We start from the raw sequence: 24,875 nt of genomic DNA on the forward strand, positions 1-24,875 counted from the left end.
ACCCCCGCAATACCCCCGATGACGTGCGAGTTTTTGCCGCTAGCGTCGCAAAGTCACCGTTTATAATCGCGTCGATAGCGGCCGCGGTTGCGACAAACAGTTGTTTCGGTTTGACTCGGAGCAAAGCTGTCGAGGATTAAGAGCACCGGCTACATCACGATGGACGTGCCATCTGTTGGCGGTCAGATTACTGGCGAAAAAATAATCGGGATGTGCACGCGGTAGTGCAAAACGTGTCGCAAATATGGCGCGCGCCACGGCCGTGCTGCGAAGGAAGTCGCGAGCCCTCGATCGCCACTGCGAGAGCCAATCAGTCACGAGATGACGAGAATTGCAGCTTCGGCACTGCTTTTGTGCAAAATAGCAAAAGGATTTGCTATTTGCTATTTGCAAAAGGATTTGCTTACTACTGTCAGCACGATAAAATCGTGCTGACGTAGTAAGCATTTGCTTATTGTTTTCTGGATACCCTGATAATTCGGCATTCGGTTAATTGGGACACTTTTTTTTTCGGTCCCGTGAAATTCGAATTAACTAGGTTTTACTGTAATGTGCGATATATACTATTCGAACTATTCGATTAGAAATTATTCGACTAAATCACTATTCGCTTCGAACCTCAAGTTCACTATTCGCCCATCCGTAGTGTTTTGTGATCGGCCGGGCACGCGCGTTGGTTTAGGCGTCGACCACAACGTACGAAAAATGTTGCAACAGCGGCACAAAATGCATTCTCTAGTGAAGTTGACTCTATTGACCGCCTTCGATACGTCTCAACCTTTGCCCCCATGCCATCGCGAAGATTCCCGGACGACGGTTTTGGTTTTGTTCACGGCTTTGCCATTTGGCGTAAGCATATATATACCAATTTCGAGTCAACAAAGTTCTGCCACAACGAAATTTTTCGCGTGTCCTGTGAATTTCGTTGTAGTAGCGGCACTTCACTGTATAAGCTGCATTCATAAGACATTAGCTGTATTTGTGTTCATATACATGTTTGAGTGCCTCGTAGGCATCTCTGACACTTTCCATTAAGCCTGCTCACCGAAACGAACCGACTCACAACAGCTGACATACATAAATTTCTTCATCAGTCTTTGGGCTTGCCGATGAATGTTGCAGAATGCTATCCGACGAACTCCACTTCGTTCTTGTCAGACTGTTTACTTATATGTTCTTGTAAATAACCAGCTCACACAACTGTTAGGTTAATGCGTACTACTGTATTTTATTTTCAAATAACTCTTCTAGCTAGTGCCATATGTGAGTGTTCATTTCTCCTCTTGGGTATTTTAGAAGCATCTCTTCATGTGACAATTGGTCTCATTCTGTTTCCGAGCATTGAGAGCAACACTTTGAATGTGATTAATCTTCATTCTCAAGAAATCTGTCATCAAACAGTAAATTACTCATGGTCCAGATGTAGTGCAGCCTAGGCAAGCAAACATTGGTTTAACAATATTCATCACAGAAAGAACTCTTACATAGCGAAGCCTGGTACAGTAGAACCTCGCTAATACGTTCCCGCTTAATACGATTTCCCGGCTCCAACATTCGCAATCGCGAAAAATAAACATAACCCCATAGAGGAATGTGTTATTACGTTCCGGTTAATACGTTCAAGTAAAATACGATTATTCGGCAGCAACGTTCAGCACTGTGGCAAACTGCGGTCGGATGATACGTTCGGCAGCGAAAAATTATCATTCAGGTGTGCAAAAAGGCCGCTCTCATGTGCTTGTGAAGCGCTAAGTGGCAGACAGTCGTCGCGCGGCTTCTCTGCAGTGCTCGAACCCTCCCCCCCCCCCCTCCGCGACTTCTCTGCATTGCTCGTTCGCCCGAAGTGACGAAGCGCAGCAGCAGCAGCGAGCGAATTGACCTTTGCGCTACTTTGCCCCTCGCTTCAACGCGAACTATAAGCGGCAAAAACAGGTGGATGTCGCGCGCGCGGCGCGGGCACTAGATTTGCAGAGATTGGAGGCGGACGAGGCACCTGAAGACGGCGGCGAGAACGAAGGCTTGCGCCCACCGGCTACCTTCACCGAAGCCCTTGCTAGCCTGGAAGCTTTACAAAGCTTCTTTCTTTCACATGAAAGACAACGAAAATGCGGACAAGGGTCTGCAATGTGCGCAAAAGCAATTGTTCCTGTCCAAGGGTGTGACACACCAGCAGAAAATACAGCCGAATCTTGATAATTCAAACTCGAAGGGGCCCGAAAATTTGTTCGAATTAAAAGAAGGACTTAATTTTGACATATTTGTGCACCATAGAGCTACATACAAATGGTGCGAGTCGTGAAATATCGCGGCGCGCAAGCACATAGCGAGCAAGGGTCACAGAACTGCCCACGCCGCTCGCATCCCGATAGTGCCTCTTCCTCTTCACAACCACAATCTCTCTCTCTCTCGCATCCCGATAACGGCAGTGAACGAAACTTCAGGGAGCGGGCCGCGCCGGCACGGCGACGTGCGCGCGTGGAGACCACGTCGATGGTGAGGGAGGAGGGCGGCAGGGAAGCGCATTTGGCCTCGGCAACCCCGTCGCTTCGGTGGCTCCCCTCGCCCTCCCTCTCAACTCCCTCGTAGCTCCCTGACCTTCGACTCTCCGTGCGTGCCCGCCGGCCCGGCGCCAGCTTAAACCGCTCCCCTAAGTTTCGTTTTCTGCCACTGAAGCGAGCGTTGGCCAGTTTCGTTGGCCGGAATGGGCATCCGCGTTGCTTCCCTCTGCGCCGCAGCCGCTGTGTTGGCTGAGACGTCGGCGCGTACACGCGTGTTCCGGCATGACGCTGAAACGGCGACCTTACCATTTGAGAGAGGAAATTTTCGCCACGGTATTTTTTTTCTTTCTTTTTTATTTCTCCGCGCGGCATAAAGCTTTTGCTTTATGGCGGTGTCGGAGTCATTGCCAGTTGGAGGGACCTCCATCCGATTTGGCGTGCTGCTGAGAGCATTGTCGGTGCGCGGTTATGTTCGAATTAACCGTCCCAAATGATTTCGCGCTCAATTTACCGAGCGTTCGCGCCCATTGGAAAACACATAACTTTGACGGGACCACAGCATCAGTTCGAATTAACGAGATTCAACTGTAACTACGTTTTGCAAGAAATAAATGTTTTCTGCCTTTGCACCTCAATATGAGCTTGTCAGCTTCAATTTTTACTGGATTCGGATTGTACGTTTTCCCAGATCGTACGTTTATTTTTCGCTTATGTTTTGAAAATGTATGAACGAGGTTCTACTGTATATATCTGGTCTGATGGTAACTTTCCATCAAGATGCAAGACACTCAGACCTTTCTAACCATTGTGCCACTTTTTGTCTGCCATTGTTAATGGTAGGTCTTTTCCACCGATTGCATTAAATAATTGGAAAGGTGTTAATATCTAAGAGCTACATTACATGAGCTGCCTTAGCCCCTTAGGACTCATTTAAAAGAAATAATGGTGCCAAAATCGCTCATTTTTTTAATGATGTGAAGTGCTTCAAAACACGTTTGAAACGCAAAAATAACTCTGGAGACATTGAATAGCAAAGAATTCACGAGACCCGGCGACCATCTTATCCATACTTCCTTCATCTTCAAACATGCTGCAGTCTAAAGTGCCGTCACTGTTTTCTTTACTTGGAAGAATGAAACATAAAAAAATTAAATTATGGGGTTTTACGCGCCAAAACCCCGATCTGATTATGAGGCACGCCGTAATGGGGACTCCCACCTGGGGTTCTTTAATGTGAACCTAAATCTAAGTACGTGGATGTCTTCCTATTTTACCCCCATTGAAATGCAGCCACCGTGGCCAAGATTTGATCTCGCGACCTCATGCTCAGCAGCCCAACACCATGGCCACTAAGCAACAACGGGTGAATGAAACATGAAACTAAAATGCCACATGGATGATGCCATGTTTGTTTGAAAGCATGAGGAAATCTTACGCAAACAGGGCAACCTCAGCACACAAGGAGCACCTGCTGCTATCCAGCGTGAAAAATGGTATTCAATAAAAGCACTGAAATCAAAACGTCTACTGCCATCTATGTTGTAAATGAAAAAACGCCTTTTGACGGCCTGGGTTTATCAAAAGCCATTTAAAAGTGGCAAAATACCCATGTAGAAGTGATCTTGTCGTAAGCCAAAAAAAAAGTGACGATTACTCATGGTGAGCTGAGGTCGTCAAGGTCCCTAAGAGGTTAGTGGAGGGCTCTGGAATAATTGTGACCTCCTGAGGCTCTTTCCACAGGCACAGCTATCTCGATGCAAGTGCATTTTTGTGTTTTGCACCCCATCAAATGTGGTCACAGCAGTGAGAATTTATACTGAGTTTATAACTTGCACTGAGTTTATAACTCGTCAAACAAGAAAACAAAGAAACACCATCACAGTAAAATTTACTGGCAAGGGTGCTCCTCTCTTTCAAGGTCTATTCGATCTAGCCATATGTCAAGACAGTTTTACTACTTTTTAATGCCTACAACTAGGCTAGCAACTATATACAGTGGAATCTCGATGATACGATCACGGCTAATACGAATTTCCGGATGATACGAATTTTTCTGTGGTCCCGGCTGAGCCTCATTACTTTGCAACGTGCTAGAGAACGGTTGTTACGAATCGATTTTCGACCCGCGTCAGTGGATACGAATAAACGTCGCCCCACCGACGGCCGCGAAAGAGAACAGCGTGCAGTCATGGGCTTTCTCCCTTTCTCTTTTGGTGCGGAGACCGCGACTGGGCGCAAAGAGTTTGACGCGGTGGCGCTTTTCTTGCTTTTGCGCGCGGCCACCGCAGCGAGCGAAGGTTCGTGCAGTCTATCGCTTCAACGGAAACTGAGGGGCATAAGCACAGTGCATACAAAGGTCAGAGCCGTGTCGAGATGGCTTTCGAGATACGGTGCGCGCGACAACCCCGACAGCCGGCACAGGCGCAAAGTACAAGAACGCATTTGTTGGCAGAGTAGAAGCCGCCCCCCCCTCCCTCCTTCCCTCCCTCCTGCGCTGCCTTCCCGCTTTGCTCCTTTCGGTGGGAGATTGCGTCGCCAGTTACCCTTGCGCCCGGTTGCAAGATACGCATTTGTGCCCCGCAGCACAGCGTCGCCCCCCCCTCCCCTATCTCCCTTTCCCCCCGGCCTTTCGCGCGACAATAGCAGGGCCAGGCTCGACTGGCGCGCCCGGCCGTGACGGAAGTCGCGTTTGCTCTCCCCTGTGCGTTCGTTCTGCGTGCGTGAAGGCGCGCGTCCCCCGCGCGGAAGGCGCGCTTTCACTCGCACATACGGCGCGCTGTGACGATTTCATCGCCCTTGGACTCATGCTCGTCTCATGCTCCTCCTCCGCATCGCCTTCGTTGATCTCCTCTCCCGTCGGTTGGCGCACCTCGTTGAGAAGCGTGCTCGCTACCGCCCTTGTCAGCTAGATTTTCCAGCGGAAGCCGCATTATAACCGGTATTTCGTCTCACGCGGCTCCACTGTAAGCAGTATGCGTATACATGGAGTTCTATGGGAGCGTAAACGGGAGTCGGAAAAGGCCGCGTTGTAGCCAGTTCTGCACTATAAATGGTTACGTTATAAGTGATCTATACTGTAAATGCTGTTTACGTGCGCGTGCCTGAGTGAGTTCACCTCCGACTCTTTAATTTAGCTAGTTTTAATTGTGTTTCGATGATACGAATTTCGGCTAGTACGAATATTTTTTGTGACCCCTTGAGATTCGTATCATCGAGATTTCACTGTATCCATAATACAGTCACTCATAGTAAACACTTTGGCTCTGGCATGCCTGGAATCTGTCCACTGTCTGAAATTGAGTATAACAACATTATTATCTATTAACTTTTACAAACTATTGTGCCTCGGAAACGTAAATTAAGATTAGAAGTTGCCCGCGCAATGTCTGGATCCCCTTTAATACAGTACGCGTGTCAAATGCCTAAACTTACAGATGCATGCCAGGTATCAGCTGACCGCACCTCTCCACACAGTACTCACCGTACTCAATAGCATTGACACGCCGATTGGTGATCTTGATGACACTGTCCAGGGTGATGAAGGAGGTCTGCAGGGAAGCCAGCTCCACGAGCAGCTTGACTGCCTCATAGTAGTTCTTCTTCAGCTTTCCCAGCTTCTGGCCACCGCGGGCCAGGCCGGCCAGCTCGTTGGCTAAATGAAAAAGGCACAGGTGGAGAAGTGAGAAGACTGCAGCAGTTGAGTAGTAATGTGGACAGGCTGCCAAAACTGTCACAAATGTCCCTATATTTTGATCCTGTCTCACAAAAGTTTGACTTCATCAGCATGTGCATAAACACCTTCGTTAACGTCCCATTCAGACAATGAATATCGCCAGCCTCTCGGGAAACCCACCGCCTTCAAGAGTTGCTGTACAAGGTGCATCAGTGTGGACAGACTGTTTTGCATGCCTCGCAAACAGCTTTGCATGCCTCCAGTATTCTTCAGTTACATATGCTGACATGCAACTAAAGTCAAACACCGCTACAATGAACGACAATTCAATGAAATCTCTGCTAGCAATGAAGTTACGAATGAAGCAGCTCACTGGCAATAGTCAAAACAAAATGATGCTTCATGACACATAAAAGCCGGCTATGCAGAAGCTTTTAAGTAGTTTTGAACGCATGAAGCAAATTTCAGAAGTACACATGATTAGGGGCACGAGGTGATCTGTTCATTGCATTACTTGCTTGAATGATTAAAGATTTAGGATTGAGCCTTGTCAGATTCTTTGAGGCTACGACACTCGCATTGTCCCACTTCATCTCGTTACCAGTATTGTGGGCATGCTCTATGAGGGTGTTAGTCAGCACGTGGTCTTTGGTGGCACTCTTGCGCTGCTTGAGATGTCTGCAGAAATTTCCAGTCGCACCAATGTACACTGACTTGCAATCGATACACGAAATATTGTAGACCGCGTGAAGAAAACCTGCTTGAGGTAGCAGATCCTTCAAGTTCATCAGGACTCATTTCAGCTTGCTTGCTAAAAAAACGATCGAGCTTCACTCCTCATACATATGGGACAGCGGTTCGTTTCTCTATTGATGCTGAAGCATCCGTTGCTTTCATGGCCATCTCCTGATAATAACTAATGTTAAGAGCTACATTCATTCAGTTTCGGTTTTCTTTTTCCACCGCCCGCAGACTTGTTAAAGCGCCTTCGCAGAACAGGTGTGGTCGGCGAGCTGAGCATTCGCAGTTTCCAAGATGGCGTCAGAGTCACGCGCCGCTCATGCACGGAGATGTCGCATTTCTACTGTATCTAATGCATCTGTGCACGAGTTCTTGGACTTTAAAAAGCAGCACTGACCTGGAAGACAGCTTCGGTATGTCAGATTTCAGAACGAAGTTTCGCTTTCTTAGCTGAATTACTTCAAATCTGCTGTGCACCAATATAAATATCATAAAACTATCCTGCGTGTTCTCAAGGCAACAGTTCTTATCTACAGGGTGTTAACATCCTTCGGTCGGGATTATTTGACGGTGCTCATGCAGGGAATCGAGTTTCGCGCAAGAAGATGGCCGCGAGACGACCTCGGCATCGCACTAGGGTTAACATTTATACAGCGAAGCTGTATATGGCTAGGGCATATCCCCGAACAAAAACTATCATCATCAGCAATGGCTCGAGCGTAGTTGTCTTCTTCCACAGCTCATTAGCGCCCCTCGGCACAACCTTGCGAATTCGCTCGTGCCGCTGCTTGCACATTCGTCATCTTCTTCCACAGCTGGCTCCGTTCCTCATCTGCTCGAACGTATTTCCTCGTATAGCACACGCATGCATGCGTGCAATATCATACAGTTCGAGAAGATTGGAGTTACGGTCTCATTTTAGCTCCGCCTTTGCCATGGCATGGCTATGAGACTCGCCGTCTCAAGAAGAAGAACATGCCCGCAACGCAGTGCGCAAGAGATGGCGCAGGCTGAAACGAAGGCGTGCGAGGGTTTGATGGTGCCTACGAAAAATTCAAGAGAGACTTTCTCGACCGTAACTTCGGATGGAGTTGAACAGTTTGCGATCAGCTGTGGTTCGACAAGGACCTCTCCGAAATCAACAGGATACGGTTGAAGAGTGACGGCACAAGGCAGTGGATGTGTTGACTCAGTACTTTCCCGGCGAGGAGGACATTGCGAGGTTTCGAGTGGCCAGTACGTGCAAGCACACCTTCGCAAAGGATAACGTGCCTCGTTTCAGCACTAAGAACGGGTACGTGTATCCTTCCTTGCCTCCGCACTTGGCCAAGCTTAACACCGTTGAGGAGAGACTGATTGCGCCACGCCTCCCGTTCATGTGCATATGGCGACTCACGCACAGCAGCGGACAATTTGGCATCAAAGTGCAAGTGGTCAACGTACCGATCGACGTGCAGAAGGCCATGCATAGTTTGCCGCGCGAGATTGCCGCCCCCACCATTGAGGTCCACATCAAACGTTGCTTCCTGTCGATGCCGACCTACAAGAGAGGACTGGTTAAGAAGTCTGACGTGAAAGCGTGGTTGGCCTTTCTGCTCAACACGCCCTTGTATGGACACTACCGCATTAGTGTAGATCGTGCAAAGTTGGACATGATCCCAGACCACAACGGCGACAGACAAGAGGAAGGCGGCCAAAAGGAGGAAATCGAGACTGCGCAGGTGAACGATCCAAACGACCCGGTGCAGTGTGCGGGAGCGATTCATGCAGTGAGTCAAACCGTAGTGTATGATGATGCAGTCGGTGGTGGTGTTGATGCCGGTGATGCTTTCCTTGAGGGTCAGACACACTATCTGGCCATAGCCCCCGGTGAGGCCCAAGTGCCAATCCCGTTGCTGCACAATGAACACGTCGAAGAGTTGGCCTTTCCGCAAATATACCTCGGTCAACCGCGGAAAATTACTAGTGCTAACACCAGTGCGTTGCCAAAGCCAGCAGCGAGATAAGGCGCACGGATCGCTATGGCGTCGAACTGTGCCACGTGCTATGCATGGCCATGAAGGTAATGTGCTTTAACGTGGTTGAAAAGACCGTAACATTTCGCACGAACGACCCCACAAACAACATCACTCGAAAGCAATTAGAAAGCGGTAGTTTATGCTGGAGGCCCTGGACAGGGATTTGGCATTAATGCAGGACGTGCCAGGTACCATTCCCTACTGGCACGAACATTTTGCCTACCATCTATACAGCTTCGCTGGTCATCCATCTTCAGAGCTCAATAATTTTTTTTTGTATCTCAAGAACTTTTTTCTAGAACAGTGATATTGCTGGAATATTGCACATGTTCTTTGCACTGAAAGTTTATATTATAAAACTTTTGTAAGGTTTTTCTATGCAAAGTAACAATGAAATTTTCTTCTTTTCTACAAAATTTTTGTGTACATATATCATTTCAAATTATTTTTAACATGTTGTTTGGGACTAGTACCTTCAGAAAGAAAATTTCTTCCTCTTCAACTTGATAATAAACTGCTGCTTTTCCTGAAGGCAGGAAAGTGTTAAAGTGCTCGGTTTTTAATAAGGAAACCTTCACAGATGTACGCCGATTGAGCTAACTCGTACATCAAGCCATATAAGGGAGTTCTCCCTATGGTCCTAGGGGCCTGCTCTGTCAGTGCCCGATATCTACTCAAGACTTCGCAAATGCTTCACTCTAGTATTTGGTGCATTTCCTTCGCTGTGCCTGAGCCTTCTTTAATGCTTCAGTGTATCTAAGGCTCAGCACTTTTATACCCTATTATTTCTGCCGCATGCTTTGCTGTAAAAATGATGTTGCGCCTACAGTGCAAGTATAGTACAACCTCATTAATTAAACTCTCGTTAATTTAGAAAAATGGATCATTTGAATGCTTGAAGGGCATTCTTCCTTCTTCGTATGTTCATGGCCTTGCAGACGCGACGAAGGGAAGAAAGGACTCCCCGCTCTAGGTCAGCAACACCAAAACAACTCGTCCCCCCTGCCCCCTGTCCCTCGTCAACGCATTCCCGCGCCTAAAGGGCGCCCAGCATCGGTCAACCCAGCCGACCAGCGACGCCGAAGCCCCCCCCCCCACCCCACCCCACCACCTACTTTGTCTAGAGCAGGTGCCCTGCCAAGTGTCTCCACACCTTACGCTCTCTCCCCCTTCCTCTCCTTTGTTACGACGGACCTTTTAAAAGCGGCACACCGCCACCTCTGAAGAATACCCCCTGAAGAAGGAGCCGAATTGGTTCCGAAGCGTCGGGCTAGTAAATTTCCTTATTTGGTTGGAGTCAATCTCTAAGTCTTAATGATTACGTCAATAGTGGGCGGTGTTGCAGCAAACAGTAGTTTCGTCTGGCTTGGTGCATGTGTCGGCTGCACGACTTCAAAACTGCACAGTCACCATCGGCTATCATTCGATGGCGACCGCACTTTCATCCGCAGTTGTTACAGCAAACGTTTCTACTCAGCAGGCGTCGGGGCCCCATGCCTTCAGAACCGCAAGGTCGCCATCAATTGCGTCGATAGCACCCACGGTTTCATCTGCAGTGGTTGCTGCAAACAGTTGTTTCGTTTTGACTCGGTGCAAAGCTATCTAGGATGCAAAGCACCACCATGGACGGATGATCTCTTGGCGACCAGCTCACTGGCGAAAAAATAATCGGGATGTGCGCACCCCAGATGAAGGTGCGCGCCACGGCCATGCTGTGAAAAAGTTGCGAGGCCTTCGCCGCTGCAAGAGCCGATCAGTATCAAAATGAGAATAAGTTTCCGCACTGCAATTGCGCGAAATAGAAACAGGATTTGCTCAGCGTGGTGACGTAGTAAGCATCTGTATATTGTTTGCTTGATATCCTCGATAATTCGACATTCGGACATTTTTTTCGGTCCCGTGTAATCCGAATCAACGAGGGTTTGCTGTACTGTCAGCTGCCTCCTTCCCTGTCCTGTTGTGCAGCACAGATCACCTAGAAACCCACACAAAATTGTTCACCCACCTGTCCTTTCGCACAGCAAACAAACTTTGGGCAAATTCCAACCCGGACACTCAATCCTTTCGCACAGCAAACAAACTTTGGGCAAATTCCAACCCGAACACTCAATCACTGCCTCTGCACCTATGACAGCAAAGGTGCCAACAGACAACGTGGCTGAAATCGTGCAGTCATAAAGAAACTCGCAAGTAATCAAACAAGTACTGCAAATCCACCTGACAGACAATAGTATCACATTGTCGAGACAGTGCATGCATGATAATATTGATTATATTGCATTTTGCACCACGGTTTCCAGGTGTGCTCAATGTGAGCAAAAAGCTTTGCAAGGAAAAGCCTGCTAGCTATCACCAAGCCACGTTGTACTGCAGTAGTCATCGGAAGTCAAGCCAGTTGCTGTATGCATGGGCTCAACAGGTGAGTTTGTCTGGACCAACATTCCCATCCGTAGGCAACTGGACCATAAGCATGGCAGACAGACATGAGCATAACTCATGTCTGTCTATATAGTCTAAGTGAAAGTCTAGGAATATTGCACCTCACACTATCTGGGCACAAACCCCTGGCATGATATTTCACTCAACGTCCAAAAAGTCTCTTCACTCTTCAAAGAGTAAATAAAAAAAGTTTGGCAGCATGTTACTCTCCTGTAACACGTGAAGGCGAAAGCCTGCTGCACATTTGGTAATGCATTAAGTTATACGATTTGAGGAGTCAGACTTCTTGCAAGGCATAACGGGCTGCAGTGTGAAGTACACGTGTGGCGCATATAGCGGGGTCAGACTCCCATCAACGAAGTTTCTCTTCGACTTTACGTTGCATCCTCTCAGCAGTGGAAAGCAGCCGTCGCGGTCTTGCTCCCGCTGCTTCGCACGTCGCACCTCATTTCTCACTTGGCAAGCATCCGAAGCTGTAGCCTACTTCCCGAGGCCTACCGCGCAATCCACTAGGCCTCGGGTGAGCGTCCTGTATTGGCGTCTCTCTCGCTTTGCAGCCGACTGTCGCCAGAACCACCGCCGCCGCGTGACATTAGCAACGCAACACCTGTTTTTATGTTTGCGTGCACCGCTCGTTCCCCTCTCCACCCACCGATCGCTTGGAGAAGGTCACGTTTTTTTTTTATACCACTCAACTAGATGCCCCATCCTTTTGCAAGGCCATTGCGCAACGAGCCACTTAAGGCTTTCGCCTTAAAAGTCAGGAAAAAAACAGTGCCAATACAGACCCGCTTAAAATGTAGTTAACGATTCGCCAACTCAGGCTTCCATGTACTGGCTGTATTCTATAATGGCTCATTGTAGTCTACTGGTTTACCAGTTGGTGCCATGCCAATTCACAGTGCAAGCCGGTGATTTGCTGGACACATCTTCCACTTTTCACAAAGTAGAGAGACTGGTCTGTATATCATGCTAGCTTCACCATGGGTAGTGTGAGGCGTATCGATATAGACCCTTTTCACCAGCTCGTTTGCTCACAATAAAAAAATGCCACTTGCACCACACCCAGCCATTTCTTGTCATGTCACCTCTGCAGCAGTTCGATTCCCGGTCGCAACGGGCGCATTCCAATAGACGTGGAATACAACAGCGCTGCTATGCTATACAGGGTGTCCCACATAACTTGTGCAAAATCATAAAATATGTGATTGCCATGTAGCTGGCTAGAACCAAGGTAACGTTCTTTGACATCGGTTGTAGCAAGTCGGACTATTTTTGTGTGTCGCCTAATTACATAATTAGGTATTACAGTGTAGACCACTTATAACGTAAGTCACCGGAGTCGCGAATGTCCGCACTATAAGCGGTACCGCACTACAACCAAAGCAACAATTTTCAAGGCCCACACATATGCAAAACATGTGCACCGAGCCGCCACGCGTAAGCGACAGTCGAGAAATGCGGCTAGAACGTTTGCATTCAATTTACAGTCGAATCTCGTTAATTCGAACCAAATCGCACGGCGGCGCCTCCGACCGGCATTGCTCTTGCACCGCCACAGAGTAAAAGATTAGGGGAGACCCCTCAATGTCGCGTGCGAACAAAAAAAAAATGCTGCGGACATTTCACCCTCTCTCAAATGGCAAGGTCGCCGATTCTGCGTTGCGCCGGAACATGCGTGTACATGCCGACGTCTCAGCCACGCTACCGTAGCCACGCGTAGAAAATTGCAGTAAACCCTTCTTTCTCCTTTATGCTTCCTCTACTTTCTAGTCACGTGTTGACCTTGCACGCTGCGGCTATGGTGCAGAGGGAAGCAGCGGCGCTGTCCCAGGCCGGCCAACGAAACTACCCCACGCCAGCAAACGCCTGCTTCCCGATAATGGCAGAAAACGAAACTTCGGTGAGCTGGTGCCGGGCCGGCTGTAGCGGCGGCGGGCGCGCACGGTGACAGTCGAAAGTGAGGGAGCTACGGGGGAGGGCAGGGGGAGCCACCGAAGCGGCGGAGTTGCCAAGGCGAAATCTGCTTCCCTGCCGCCCTCCTCCCTCACATTCCACGGTCTCCGCGTGCGCCCTTCGCCGTGCTGTGCCGGCGCCGCCCGCTCGCTCGCTGAAGTTTCGTTTACTGACGTTATCGTGAAGCGAGCGTAGGCCGTTTCGTGGCCCTTGCTCGCTATGCGCGCCGTGATATTTCACGACTCGACTCGCACTTAAGATTCTGGTTTGAGCCTCACTGGCTGTTCGTTCGCACCACGTGCCCTTCTCCTCCATTTCGTCTCTTTCTTCCTCGATCACTCCTTCGGGCAGCCGTTTGAGGGGAGCGTCCGCCGTCTCCGCTGACTTCCGTACTCCCAGGCAGCCGCACTGTAACCGGTATTTCATTTCCCGCAACTGCACTATAAGCGATATGTGCATACATGGAGTGCTATGCGAAAATTAACGGGAGTCTGAAAAGACCGCACTATATCCGGTCCTGCACTATAAGCGGTTACGTTATAAGTGGTCTATACTGTATTTACTTCTCAAATATTATAAACAGAGTGAGATGGTCAATCAAAAAATTGTAGGCCATCATGAAAAATTAACAATCCAGCTTTCTGTTGCTCAATACGTGCTACATAAGTTTTTTTCAAGCCTAAAAGAAAGCCTGCGTAACAAAAAAAGTGCCGCATGACTAGCCGCACAGCACTTTTCACGGGCTTCTGCTGTAGTAAAACTTTTCCCGCTGTAGCAGAAAGGTTTGCGATTATTTTTGATTAAAGGCAAAGCTCCTTGAAAAATAATTTTGCCACATAACACCGCTCATTTAGCAGACAATCGCTCTTGCTTGTAAATCTTTCTTTCTGGTCTCCAATAATGTTCAGCCCTATTTACTGAAACTCATAATTACTAAGACTAAAAGAGCCTCATATTAGATATACGTGCCCTCATTAGAGAGTTTAAAAATTCTATTCTGGAGTTCTATATGCCAGAACCATGATCTGATTATGAGGCACCATAGTGGAAGACTTCCTCTTTTCGGGGTTTTTACGTGCCAAAACCAGTTCTGATTATGAGTTGTTGAGGGCTCCGGATTAATCCAAAACAATTTGGATCAGCTGGGTTATTTAGTGTGCACCCAATGCATGACACACCGGTGTTCTTGCATTTCGCCCCCTTTGAAATGCGGCAGCCCCGACTCGGATTTGATCTCCCGACTGCATGCTTAGCAGCGTAAGGCCAAAGCCACTAAGCAACAAGCTGTGTTTGAGAGTTTGCCAACCAATGAGAGATACACATGATAGGCAAGAACAGTCAAAGCCGTACATTTTGCCATAAGCAACAACGTAAACGAGTCACGAATGATATGACGTCTTCTCTGCAAGCCCCTATGGAACTTCAAAACATTAATGTTCTCAGCCCGGAGCGTGGCATAAACAAATGTAGCGCAATGCAAACATTCACAAGGGATTACATAGAAAATAAAAAAATTGGCTGAGGTTTAACTCTTTCTGTACCGCGCCCATTGGGCATCGTTAGCCCGTTATCGATGGTTTGAAACGCCGCTTTCGAGTCCTCCTGTGCCGTTCACAGACACCGCGCTATCAGACATGAAAGAGGAGAACTATATTGCACTTTTCCAAGCAGTTTGCATTTTTCCCACTTGGCGGTGATTTTTAAATGCACCCCGAAGTTTCGCGATCGTCAAAGCAAAACGCAAAAATGTCCGGCTCCAGAAGTTGCACACACGCTTCGGGAGATAGCAGATCTCAGGATTTTGCTGCCTCTGCGGCTGGTCTTATCGATGCAATGAATAGCAGCGAGTCCGAGGACATGGACTTTGAGTCTGAAAGCGACTAAGACGCAATCCAGCCCGGAACTTCGGCGGCCCCAGCCTGGCACACCTAACTGTAGTGGTTGCAGTTAAATTTTTGTAGTGCAATACCTGTTCAATAAAAAATTTTGATGACCTCGCCGACGAAGCCGCCCGGTCTGCTCATCTGGAAGGCCGACCGGTCCCAATCCCCTTATCCAAGACCAACGCTGCAGGAAAACTTCATATCGTGGCTAAAGCTATGACACACAAATATTGGTCTTCTCTTAACCCGAAGTGCCATCTCCACAAAATTGACCCATCCTTGAAGCTTCAAGTGCCATCAAACATTTCCCGCTCTGAGGCGACAGTATTGTGCCACCTCTGGCTCTGGGTGGCATTTACAAAGGCCTACTCGTTCCGCATTGGAATGGGGGATATGCCCATGTGCAACTCTTGTGGAACCAGAGAAACAATTCAACATGTCTTATGTCTCTGTCCCCAGTTCAACGTCGAACGTGAGGCTCTCTGGGCAGCATTGAACAGGCTGGACTCTCGACCATTTTCGGAAATGAAGATCCTTGGACCATGGCCGTATGCGTCGATGGCACAGAAAGCCACGAAAGCCTTGTTGCACTACCTCAAGTCGACAGGTCTTGGCAACCGTCTGTAGACTTCGTGCGAAGTTTCAAATGTGCGCGAAACTATGCTCTCTCTATTTCCTTTCTCTCTCTTTTCATCCCTATACCCCCTTTCCCCAGTGCAGGGTAGCAAACCGGATGTGCGTCTTGTTAACCTCCCTGCCTTTCCTTTCTTCTATTTCTCTCTCTCTCAGATTTTTTCGGAGCTAATGCCTATTAGACGGCAATACATTTTGTATATCTCATAATTTTCTTACCATTTTTTTCTCAGTAGATACAAGCGTGTATTTACAAACTTAGTTCAATTTCATTCCACAATCTTGATTTTGGCAATTTATATCTTTTTGACATATATCTCGTTAATAAAACTTCTATGCGTGAAAAGTGCATTCGTTCTGCTTTTTGTTAATGTATTACATAAAATATTGAGTGCAGTAGTTCCTTCAGAAAAAAAAAATCTGGCATAACCTACAAAAAACACCTATTTTCCCCATGGTATGGAAAGAGTGTGTTTTGTAAACCTAGTTATCATGAGCGAAAGGTCTGTTTGGCTTGGTGTTGCAAAGACTATGCACACAGCGTTTAATTAATGGACGCTTCCGCGCTTGCTAAGCTTCTCTGTGCCGTGCCAATCTGGCCTCCCTTTGCTCCGGTGCTTAAGCAGCCAACTTTGCCTTTGCTTGAGATTTCGCAGCCTGCCGTCTAGCTACACCTACTGGATAATTGGATTCAGCCTGCCACTTCCGCTGAAGCGCATGCACAGACGGCCCAGCCGGTGCGCCATCTATCACGAGACTGAGTGATCAAGCGCCGGCGAAGCATCCGTTAAACTCTCGCCTAGTCACGTGGTACCCGAGCGGCAACACCACCTAGATAGCACAAGGCCTACGCACTCCGATCCATGACGTCATGCTACCAGCCCGACTGCCATAGAATCTAATGGGGATGCTCCTGCGTAAGCAACAGTGATTTTGATGTCACTGCTTTCGTAACACCAGCTTTGGCAATGGAAATTTCGGGCGAGGTAGCATGACCTCACAGATCGGAGTGCGTAGGCCTTATGCAATCTAGGTGGTGTTGGGAGCGGAGATGCCTCTCCGCAGCACATCATGTGGCGTGACGTCACACCTGACACACTTGCGCTCTGGCGGCTCAAGGTCATTTGGATGCGGTGAATGACCTTGCAAGACTTGGCGTAGTAGAGCTTTCACTCTAATAATGAGATGACATCACACCAAAAAGCATTACTGAACCAAAAACATGACAACTTTTGGCTTCCAAGACATTGGCAACAAATAAAGAAAAAAAGATGATGAGCGAATGACTGTAACCCATGGAGGAAGGAAAGCGTAGGAGAGACCCCGGCCAGTATGGACGTATTGGAGAAATAGCGGCGGAAGTCGTGTGCTGTTTTTCGCAAAGGAGCACTGGGACCCCAAATGTCAACGTTGCCATAGCAACCACGCTCCTGAAGCTCTCGCTGGTGCTCTCGGCCTCTGAAAAGTGAGATAAGGATTTTTCCGCCCGCATCTTTCTCACAGCACATATTGTTCGCGAGAAAGGCTGACATTGAAGTATGGTGTGCAAGCTTGAAAGTTGTGTTTTGGGTCTGCGAGTGTGAGTGTCAGCCAGCAACCGATACACTCAAGCATTCATGGCACGGGACTTCATCGTAGTCTTCAATGTGATACAGAAAAGCAAAGAAGTGCATCTGCTTCACTAAAACTTCTAGAGAAGTTTCGTAGGCTTTGTTTTGATGCACATTGGCAGCACACATTTCCTGCGGCTCGTAAGAGTGCAAGTTCCAAGCTAGCGCCTTTCTGCTCTGGCGAGCTGATTGGAGGCGCAAAGGAAACGCCAACATGGCTGCACTTGCGGCTTTAAAAACGTGACATCAGGTACTCTCCTATTTCGTTTCTTTCCTCCATGCTGTAACCCCAATTTAATACCACTGAAAGTAGGTGCCAATGTGGCTAGTACATGCACTGTATGGCAATGCTTGCACCATTTGGACAATAGATCTTGACATGTTTTCTGAAGCGCTAGCCAAAGCTTCGTGCGATTCCCACAGTCATAGTCGGTGACAAACTCCGAAACAGTGGCTTACTGCTCTGCACGAGCATTGCGCGCTGCCACTGTAAACAGAAGCAGCAGAGGCCAGCTGAGGCAAGCAATGGTCGTGTCACCACATGATCAAACATGGCGGCACCCACAGGAGAGCGGTGAAAAGGGTCTAGTCTTGTGCTAATATAAATTTTTTGGTTTTAAGTAAGTCGAAGCGAATAGTTCGAATAGTCAGGTCTGCATAAATCCTTGACGCAAGTGCTACACATTGACAAATCTAAAGAAGATTTTAAAAATGGTTCTTTGCTTGCAAACAATCAACAGATTCATCCCTGGAATCAGGGTAGTGTTGAAGTGTCGTTATTCAGATATTTTCATGCAGAAAATGTGCGTTTAACACTTTTTGACGGTCCAATAGCACAGAAAATTCATTTACATGCTTCTGCTCAGTGAGGTCTTTGTTGCCCTTCAGTCTACTTTTAAGTTTTGCGGTGGTGGATACCGCAGGAATGTTCCCCATTTGCCCGTCGCCTTACAGGCAATGGCGCAACCTGCAACATCGACTGCACGATGCTGTAGCAGTTTGGGCTTTGTTGTGCAAATTCAGGGGCAGTATTCTCTGGCGATCACTTTCGGAAATATTATCACTTTTGTGAGATTTCGCGTTACTCGGCACTGGATGTGTCAAAGTGTATGGCTGACACATTCGGTGCCCAGTCGCATAGGATGTTGTGGAAGTGATAATAACTCCGGAAGCAATTGCCCAAGAGTACAGCTCCAGCTCTGCGCTTTCCGCCTGCATGCGAGATTAACCCGCTGCATCCAGCAAGCGCACAAAGTTGCTAGGCACTCTCGCCACTTCTCCATATGCTCTGGCAATGTCCTGCGTTACGCGACACAGAGTTCATCAACTAAGAGGACTGGGAGGAAGCCCTTAAAAGCGGCGACCTCTCAGTTCAACTTCAGGCTGTCCAGAGGGCCAGCGAGAGGGCGGAGGACCACGGTCTTCTGGTCACTGCGTGCGAGCGGCCCGCGACTGCTACCGACTTCCCCTGAAAGGGGGCGTCTCAACGCAGTTCCTCAGGACCTGAATAAAAGTTCGTTGTCTGTCTGTCTCCGTATAGCCTGTGTGGACGATCTTGGGCCCACTCACAGATGAGTGTCAAACCTCGCGCAATGCTACGATTTCCCACCAACCACTACGCCTGCCTGGGCTGTTAGGCCTAACCAGCGCTGCGAAGTTGTTGGCAACCAAGGTTACGGTTTCATGCCGAGTAGATTCGAATCTATTCGTAGAGGCCGTAAGGCTCTCGGGAATCCAAGAAACCATTTCGCCACTGAAAATGAGAGTATGGCGCACAAACCGCCATTTTTCACATCACTACACGACCCATGTACGAAAAATCGGGTCCGACAACCATCAGCAACCAGAACTTCGGTCGCTGTCATACACTGGTAAAAGAAGGTAATCATGCCACGAGATCAATACAGTAGAACCCCGCTGTTAAGTTCCTGGGTGCTGCGTTTTTCTGGCTGTTACGTCGTTTTCGACCAGTCCTGGCACAGCTCCCATAGGACCCAATGCATTGATAACCCCGCTGTTGCGTCGCAACTGTGGTTCCCGCATCGTGCGTTGCGAACTGCCACCCTGCGCTGGCCCGAGCGGCCATGTTGACTTTTCATGTCGCTTGGTTTGGTGGCTTGACGATTGGATTGGCCGCCCAAAGTGCCGGGGGCGACACCTATGACGTATTTTCGGTTTCCGCCAGCAAAGGCATGGCCTTTGAGATCCATATTTGCTACCTAAAGATGGCCTCTATGACGTGTTGGGGCCCTAAAATTGGTTTTGGCGCATAGACGATCCCTATAAAGTCCAAGGGCGATCAACACCGTCGCCACATGCCGTATGCTGTATGTGCGAGTGATAGCGTGCGAGGGAAGCAGACGACCACGGCTAAATCTCGCACACGCAAGAAAGAAAAGCGGGGAGGTAGCGCACTTTCTTCCGTCACGCTCAAGGCACCGAGGGGGAAGGGGGGGGAGGAGGTGGCGTTGTACTCCGGTATCAACTGCACACTGCACAACCGCGCGCAATCGTGGGGGCTGTATATTGAAAGCGGTCTGCGTTGGGGGCAGAGTCAAGGCAGTGTAGGTGCATCGGCGGCTCGTAGCATTGTGCGTGCTGTGTGTGTTCTCGGCAGTCAGTTAGCGTTGTAGCGATAGACAGCAAGAAGGTGACATTGCTCGCTGCTGCTGCCGTGCTTCCTCATGCCAGCCTTTTGACAGCGAGTGTCCATACTCATCGAGTGTGACGTGTTCATGTTTGCCTGCGTGCGCTGACACCATGCTTGTTCATATACAGTGGAATCTCGATGATACGAATCTCATGGGGTCACGAAAAATATTCGTATTAGCCGAAATTCGTATCATCGAAACACAATTAAAGCTAGTTAAATTAAAGAATCGGAGGCGAACTCACTCAGGCGCACCTACTTAAGAAGCATTTACAGTATAGGCCACTTATAACGCAACCGTTTATAATGCAGAACTTGCTACAACGCGGCCTTTTCCGACTCCCATTTACCCTCCAATAGAACTCCATGTATACGCATACCGCTTACATTGCAGCCACGTGAGACGAAATACCGGTTATAATGCGGCTTCAGCGGAAAAATCTCACCGCCAAGGGCGGTAACGAGCACGCTTCTCAACGAGGTGCTCCCACCGATGGGAGAGGAGATCAACGAGGGCGATGCGGAGGAGGAGCATGAGACGTGGAGCAACAGTCCAAGGGCGATAAAATCTTCGCCGCACGCCGTATGTGTGAGTGAAAGTGCGCGGGGGATGCACGCCTTCCCGGAGAGCGAACGTACAGCGTAGAGCATGCGTATCTTGCAACCGGGCGCAAGGGTAACTGGCGACGCAATCTCCCACGCGAAAGGAGCAAAGCGGGAAGGCAGCGCGGGAGGGAGGGAAGGAGGGAGAGGGGGGGCGGCGGCTTCTACTCTGCCAACAAATGCGTTCTTGTACTCTGCGCCTGTACCGGCTGTCGGTGTTGTCGCACACACCGTATCTTGAAAGCGATCTCCACACGGCTCTGACCTTTGTATGCGCTGTGCTTACGCCGCTCAGTTTCCGTTGAAGCGATAGACCGCACGAACGTTCGCTCGCTGCGGCGGCCAGCCGTGCTTCCCCACGCCTGTGTGGGGAAAAGCACAAATGCGCCACCACTTCAAACGCTCCGCGCCCAGTCGCGGCCTCCACGTTGTCTGGCGCCGCGTCCGCGCCTCCGCACCAAAAGAGAAAGGGATAAAGCGCGTAACTGCGCGCTGTTCTCTTTCGCGGCCGTCGGTGGGACGGCGTTTATTCGTATCAACCGAAGCGGGTCAAAAATCAATTCGTAACAACCGTTCTCTAGCACGTTGCAAAGTAATGAGGCTCGGCCGGGACCACAGAAAAATTCGTATCATCCGGAAATTCGTATTAGCCGTGATCGTATCATCAAGATTCCACTTAGTTAATGTGGGAAACTAACGATAAACGAAGAAACCAGACGGAGTGCTTCTCATCGTTCCAACTTCTCTTTCTGCAGTGCCCGCCGGCGCATTTATTCCTCTTTTTCAACAGTTAATAAGCAAATGTTTACAAGTTTATGCGGATGATGAAACTATCTTTACTTTGTACAGCTTTCAACTAATTTGTTATCGCAATCGATGCTTCAGTTTCGGGCGAAACTGCAACGTATTTTCAAATGTAAGAATTAAAATAAAATTGCGTGCAGTGCACCACTTGTCTCATTTCTCACTTTTTCCTGTTTCTTGGCTCTTGCAGGCTTTTTTTTGTTTTTGTTTTTGCAGTTCCGTGAAAACGAATTAGCGGAATTCTACTGTATTCGAATAATTATAAGTGGATATCACTCGCTGAAATGAAAGCAGCCTGCAGTCGCCAAGTTGGATTAACAAGCCACGTGCCACACTCATGCACTGCATACGTGACCCACAGCACTGTGTGCATGAAAACAGCTCACTGCATACACGTTTGCACAAAATGTGTATGCAGTCTGCCACAAACACACACGCACACCGCAACCGCTTATGAGGCAAGCTGTAGTGGGGGACTCTGGATTAATTTTTACCACCTGGGGTTCTTAACATGCTCCTAAATCTAAGAACAGTAAAAGCTCATTAATTTGAATTCTGCGGGCATGCTACGAAAATTCAAATTATACAAAATTCAATCTAATGAAAGTCAGAGAAAGAAATCGCTAGGTTAAGGCGCGTATACAGAGTAGCGTGAGCACGCGTGCGAGGGCACACACACACACAGACACACAGACGTTGGCGAGAACAACGTCTAGTTCGATGCACTGCTGCAGCCAACATAACTGGACATGGCCAACACAGTCCGACGTTCCTGACGTTGAGATGGCTCTTGCTCCATCTGCGCATTCTTCGCGGCAACTGCGCCGACCCACAATGCACTGTGCGAAGAAAAAAGGTGCCCACGCCGCTTCGCCGATGGTCGCAGACAGCCGTTCAAAGCGGTGCACAGGTTAGGGATCGTTCTGAGCATGCTCTGAAGAGAGCAGCCAACAGCACGCACGTCAAAGTTCTCCATACATTGAAAGGGCACGGGCATGGACAATGCCGAGGGGACGGCATTTCGGCTCGCGCAGCGGCGTAGCGTGACTGGCCACCAGCCACACTCGCCTGCGTGCTAAAACATCAGATTATAAACGCGTCATTATAAACACGCCTTAAAAAACTTCGGACTTTAAAGGCACGTTTATAGTCCGACGTTTTCGGCACGTGGGCGAGCGTTGCTTGTCTCCAGTCAAGCTATGACACTAGTGCTGCGCCAGCCGAAATGCGTCGGCTGCTCTCTTTGGAGCATGCGCAGAATGATCGCCAACCTGTGCGCCACTTTGAACGGCTGTCTGTGACCGCCGGCGAAGTGGCATCAGCACGATTTAGAGCGCACTCCGCCGCCACCGCAGGAACGGGTGCCTGAAGAGCAAAGCTGCATGGCCTGTGCGGCGACACCAGTGTGGCCAACGTGCTCCCGCGCACACTAGCACTCTCCCCATCCACGATGGCGCGGAGTTTGAATTATCGATGGCACTGCGGATTTCAGCGTGAATTAGCGTGATACGTTACCTACTGCTTTCAATACAGTGTTGGATGGACCGTGGCGTCTACTTTGAATTATCCAAAATTTCAAATTAACGAGTTGTGAATTAACAAGCTTTTACTGTACATGGCATTTTGGCATTTCGCCACAATATAAATTCGGCTGCCTGCAGCCAGGACTGAACCCACGACCTCGAGCTCAATAACGCAATGCCATAGTCAATGGGCTACCGCAGCAGGCAGCAAAAGTAAACAGAGAAGTGGTATCACACATGTAATGTAAGGCAACTGCAATGTATGTACTTCTATGGTTGACATGTGACGGGAGCAGTCCGTACGAGTGCAGGCTGGCCATTGATCTGTGCCGACTTGCATGGCAGATAGCCAGAGAAAAAAAAATTAAAAATGCAATGGTCACTCACTGTCTGTGCCTTCCTGGTAGCACTCGAAGATCGGCAGGGTCACACCTGAGGGGGGAAGAACAGTGTGTAGAGGGTAAATAACGACCACATGAGGCTTTGTTTCCACATTTGTAGGAATAATGATGCTGGAAATTCCAACACAAAACCAAGTAACTGGATCTTATGCATCAACCATCTATATAAAGTCCACTACGAGACGAAGCTCTTTCCCAACAATAGTTAGCAACGCCTGTCAAGTGTCAGCTGAGTCCATCTTAACCCTGGTAATTTCCTAATGTCATCAAACTGCCTAACTCTATTACTGAGAACCACAGTTTCTCAATATATCACGTAGAGGAAAATTGGCTTGCTTTCTTTTGAAAATCAGATCAGAGGACACTGACTGATGCAAGATCACAGGCTGATGTGATCTCATGCACGTTATGGAAAGCAATTGCAATGTACTTACTTCTATGGTTCACATATAACGGGAGCAGTCTGTACAAGTTCTAAACAAAGCCACAGATGGCTAGGGGCTAAGCCCACTTCCGGATTCCTGCCTGGTGAGAAAGGTTCCGAAGAGTATTTTTTTCTTTTCGTTGATTATGCTTATTCTAGGTGTACGTCACACATTTAAATAGGGAAAGGAAAAACTTTTTTTAGTACAGAAAACTTCAAAAAAATTCGATTTTTCGATTAATTCAATCCCGACCAAAGGTCCCAGTGGAGTTTAGCATTGTTTGTGCGGGCGGCTACAAGTAAGGGCCGTGCGGAGTGGTTAAAAAGACGCGCGGTTCGACACCAAGGCAACGGCGGAGAGTTATAGGCATCAGAGGTGGTGGGGGAGCCACGGTTTACGGAGAGCGCGTAAGCGGTTCACTAAGTCGGGGCTTCTGGCGTTCGGTTCGCAGAAGCAGTGCCGTGGCTTTGAAGCCAACCCCTCGTCACTGAACCGCACCCATGCCGAGACCTTCCACGAACAGGCCAGATGCCCTAATGTGCGTGGGAGTGTTTCCTTTGGGAGACTGTGTCTTGCGAGGTTGCGAGACAAAAGACGCATTGCACTGCAAAATATTTGTGACAACAGCCTTGACATGATAGAACTCCGGATACTGTCACCCTGGAGCTGCGTTGTGTGCACACTGCGCGCGCCGCAGTGTGATTGGACGAACGATGGGGCGAGGGTGATGTTGAGGATGCTTTTAGGTACATGCAGGGCCATTGGAGGAGATTCGGTGGGTATTTGGCTAAGAAAGAAGACCTAAATTGTGAGATCATTGTAACTCTTGATTCGTAGTCTTCTGATGTCTGTGTAAATAGTTTCCTTCTATCGCTGGCTATTCGATCTTAATAAACAGTTCACCCCATCAATCAGCGTCACAGCCTTGCCTACTGTAATGTGACTTGGCGACTTCCACAACACCTTCAAGCTTCCCTCACCGACATCGAGGCAAATATCAACTGTCCCGGCCGGCGCC

At 48.7% G+C, this 24,875-nt stretch overlaps 1 protein-coding gene across 3 annotated transcripts in view; it reads right to left on the minus strand.

The window, feature by feature from the left end:
- The window catches only part of LOC119458388 (V-type proton ATPase subunit D), a 73,840-nt gene that overhangs the window by 41,502 nt on the left and 7,463 nt on the right, over positions 1-24,875 (minus strand). For all 3 annotated transcript variants that reach the window (XM_049671153.1, XM_037720232.2, XM_037720231.2), the window contains exons 4-5: positions 23,419-23,463; positions 5,980-6,150 (exon numbers count right to left, since the gene is read on the minus strand). In XM_049671153.1, coding sequence (XP_049527110.1) covers positions 5,980-6,150; positions 23,419-23,463 — 216 coding nt within the window. The remainder of the gene's footprint in view (positions 1-5,979; positions 6,151-23,418; positions 23,464-24,875) is intronic.

This window comes from Dermacentor silvarum, chromosome 7, assembly GCF_013339745.2.
Source record: "Dermacentor silvarum isolate Dsil-2018 chromosome 7, BIME_Dsil_1.4, whole genome shotgun sequence".
Lineage (NCBI taxonomy): Eukaryota > Metazoa > Arthropoda > Arachnida > Ixodida > Ixodidae > Dermacentor > Dermacentor silvarum.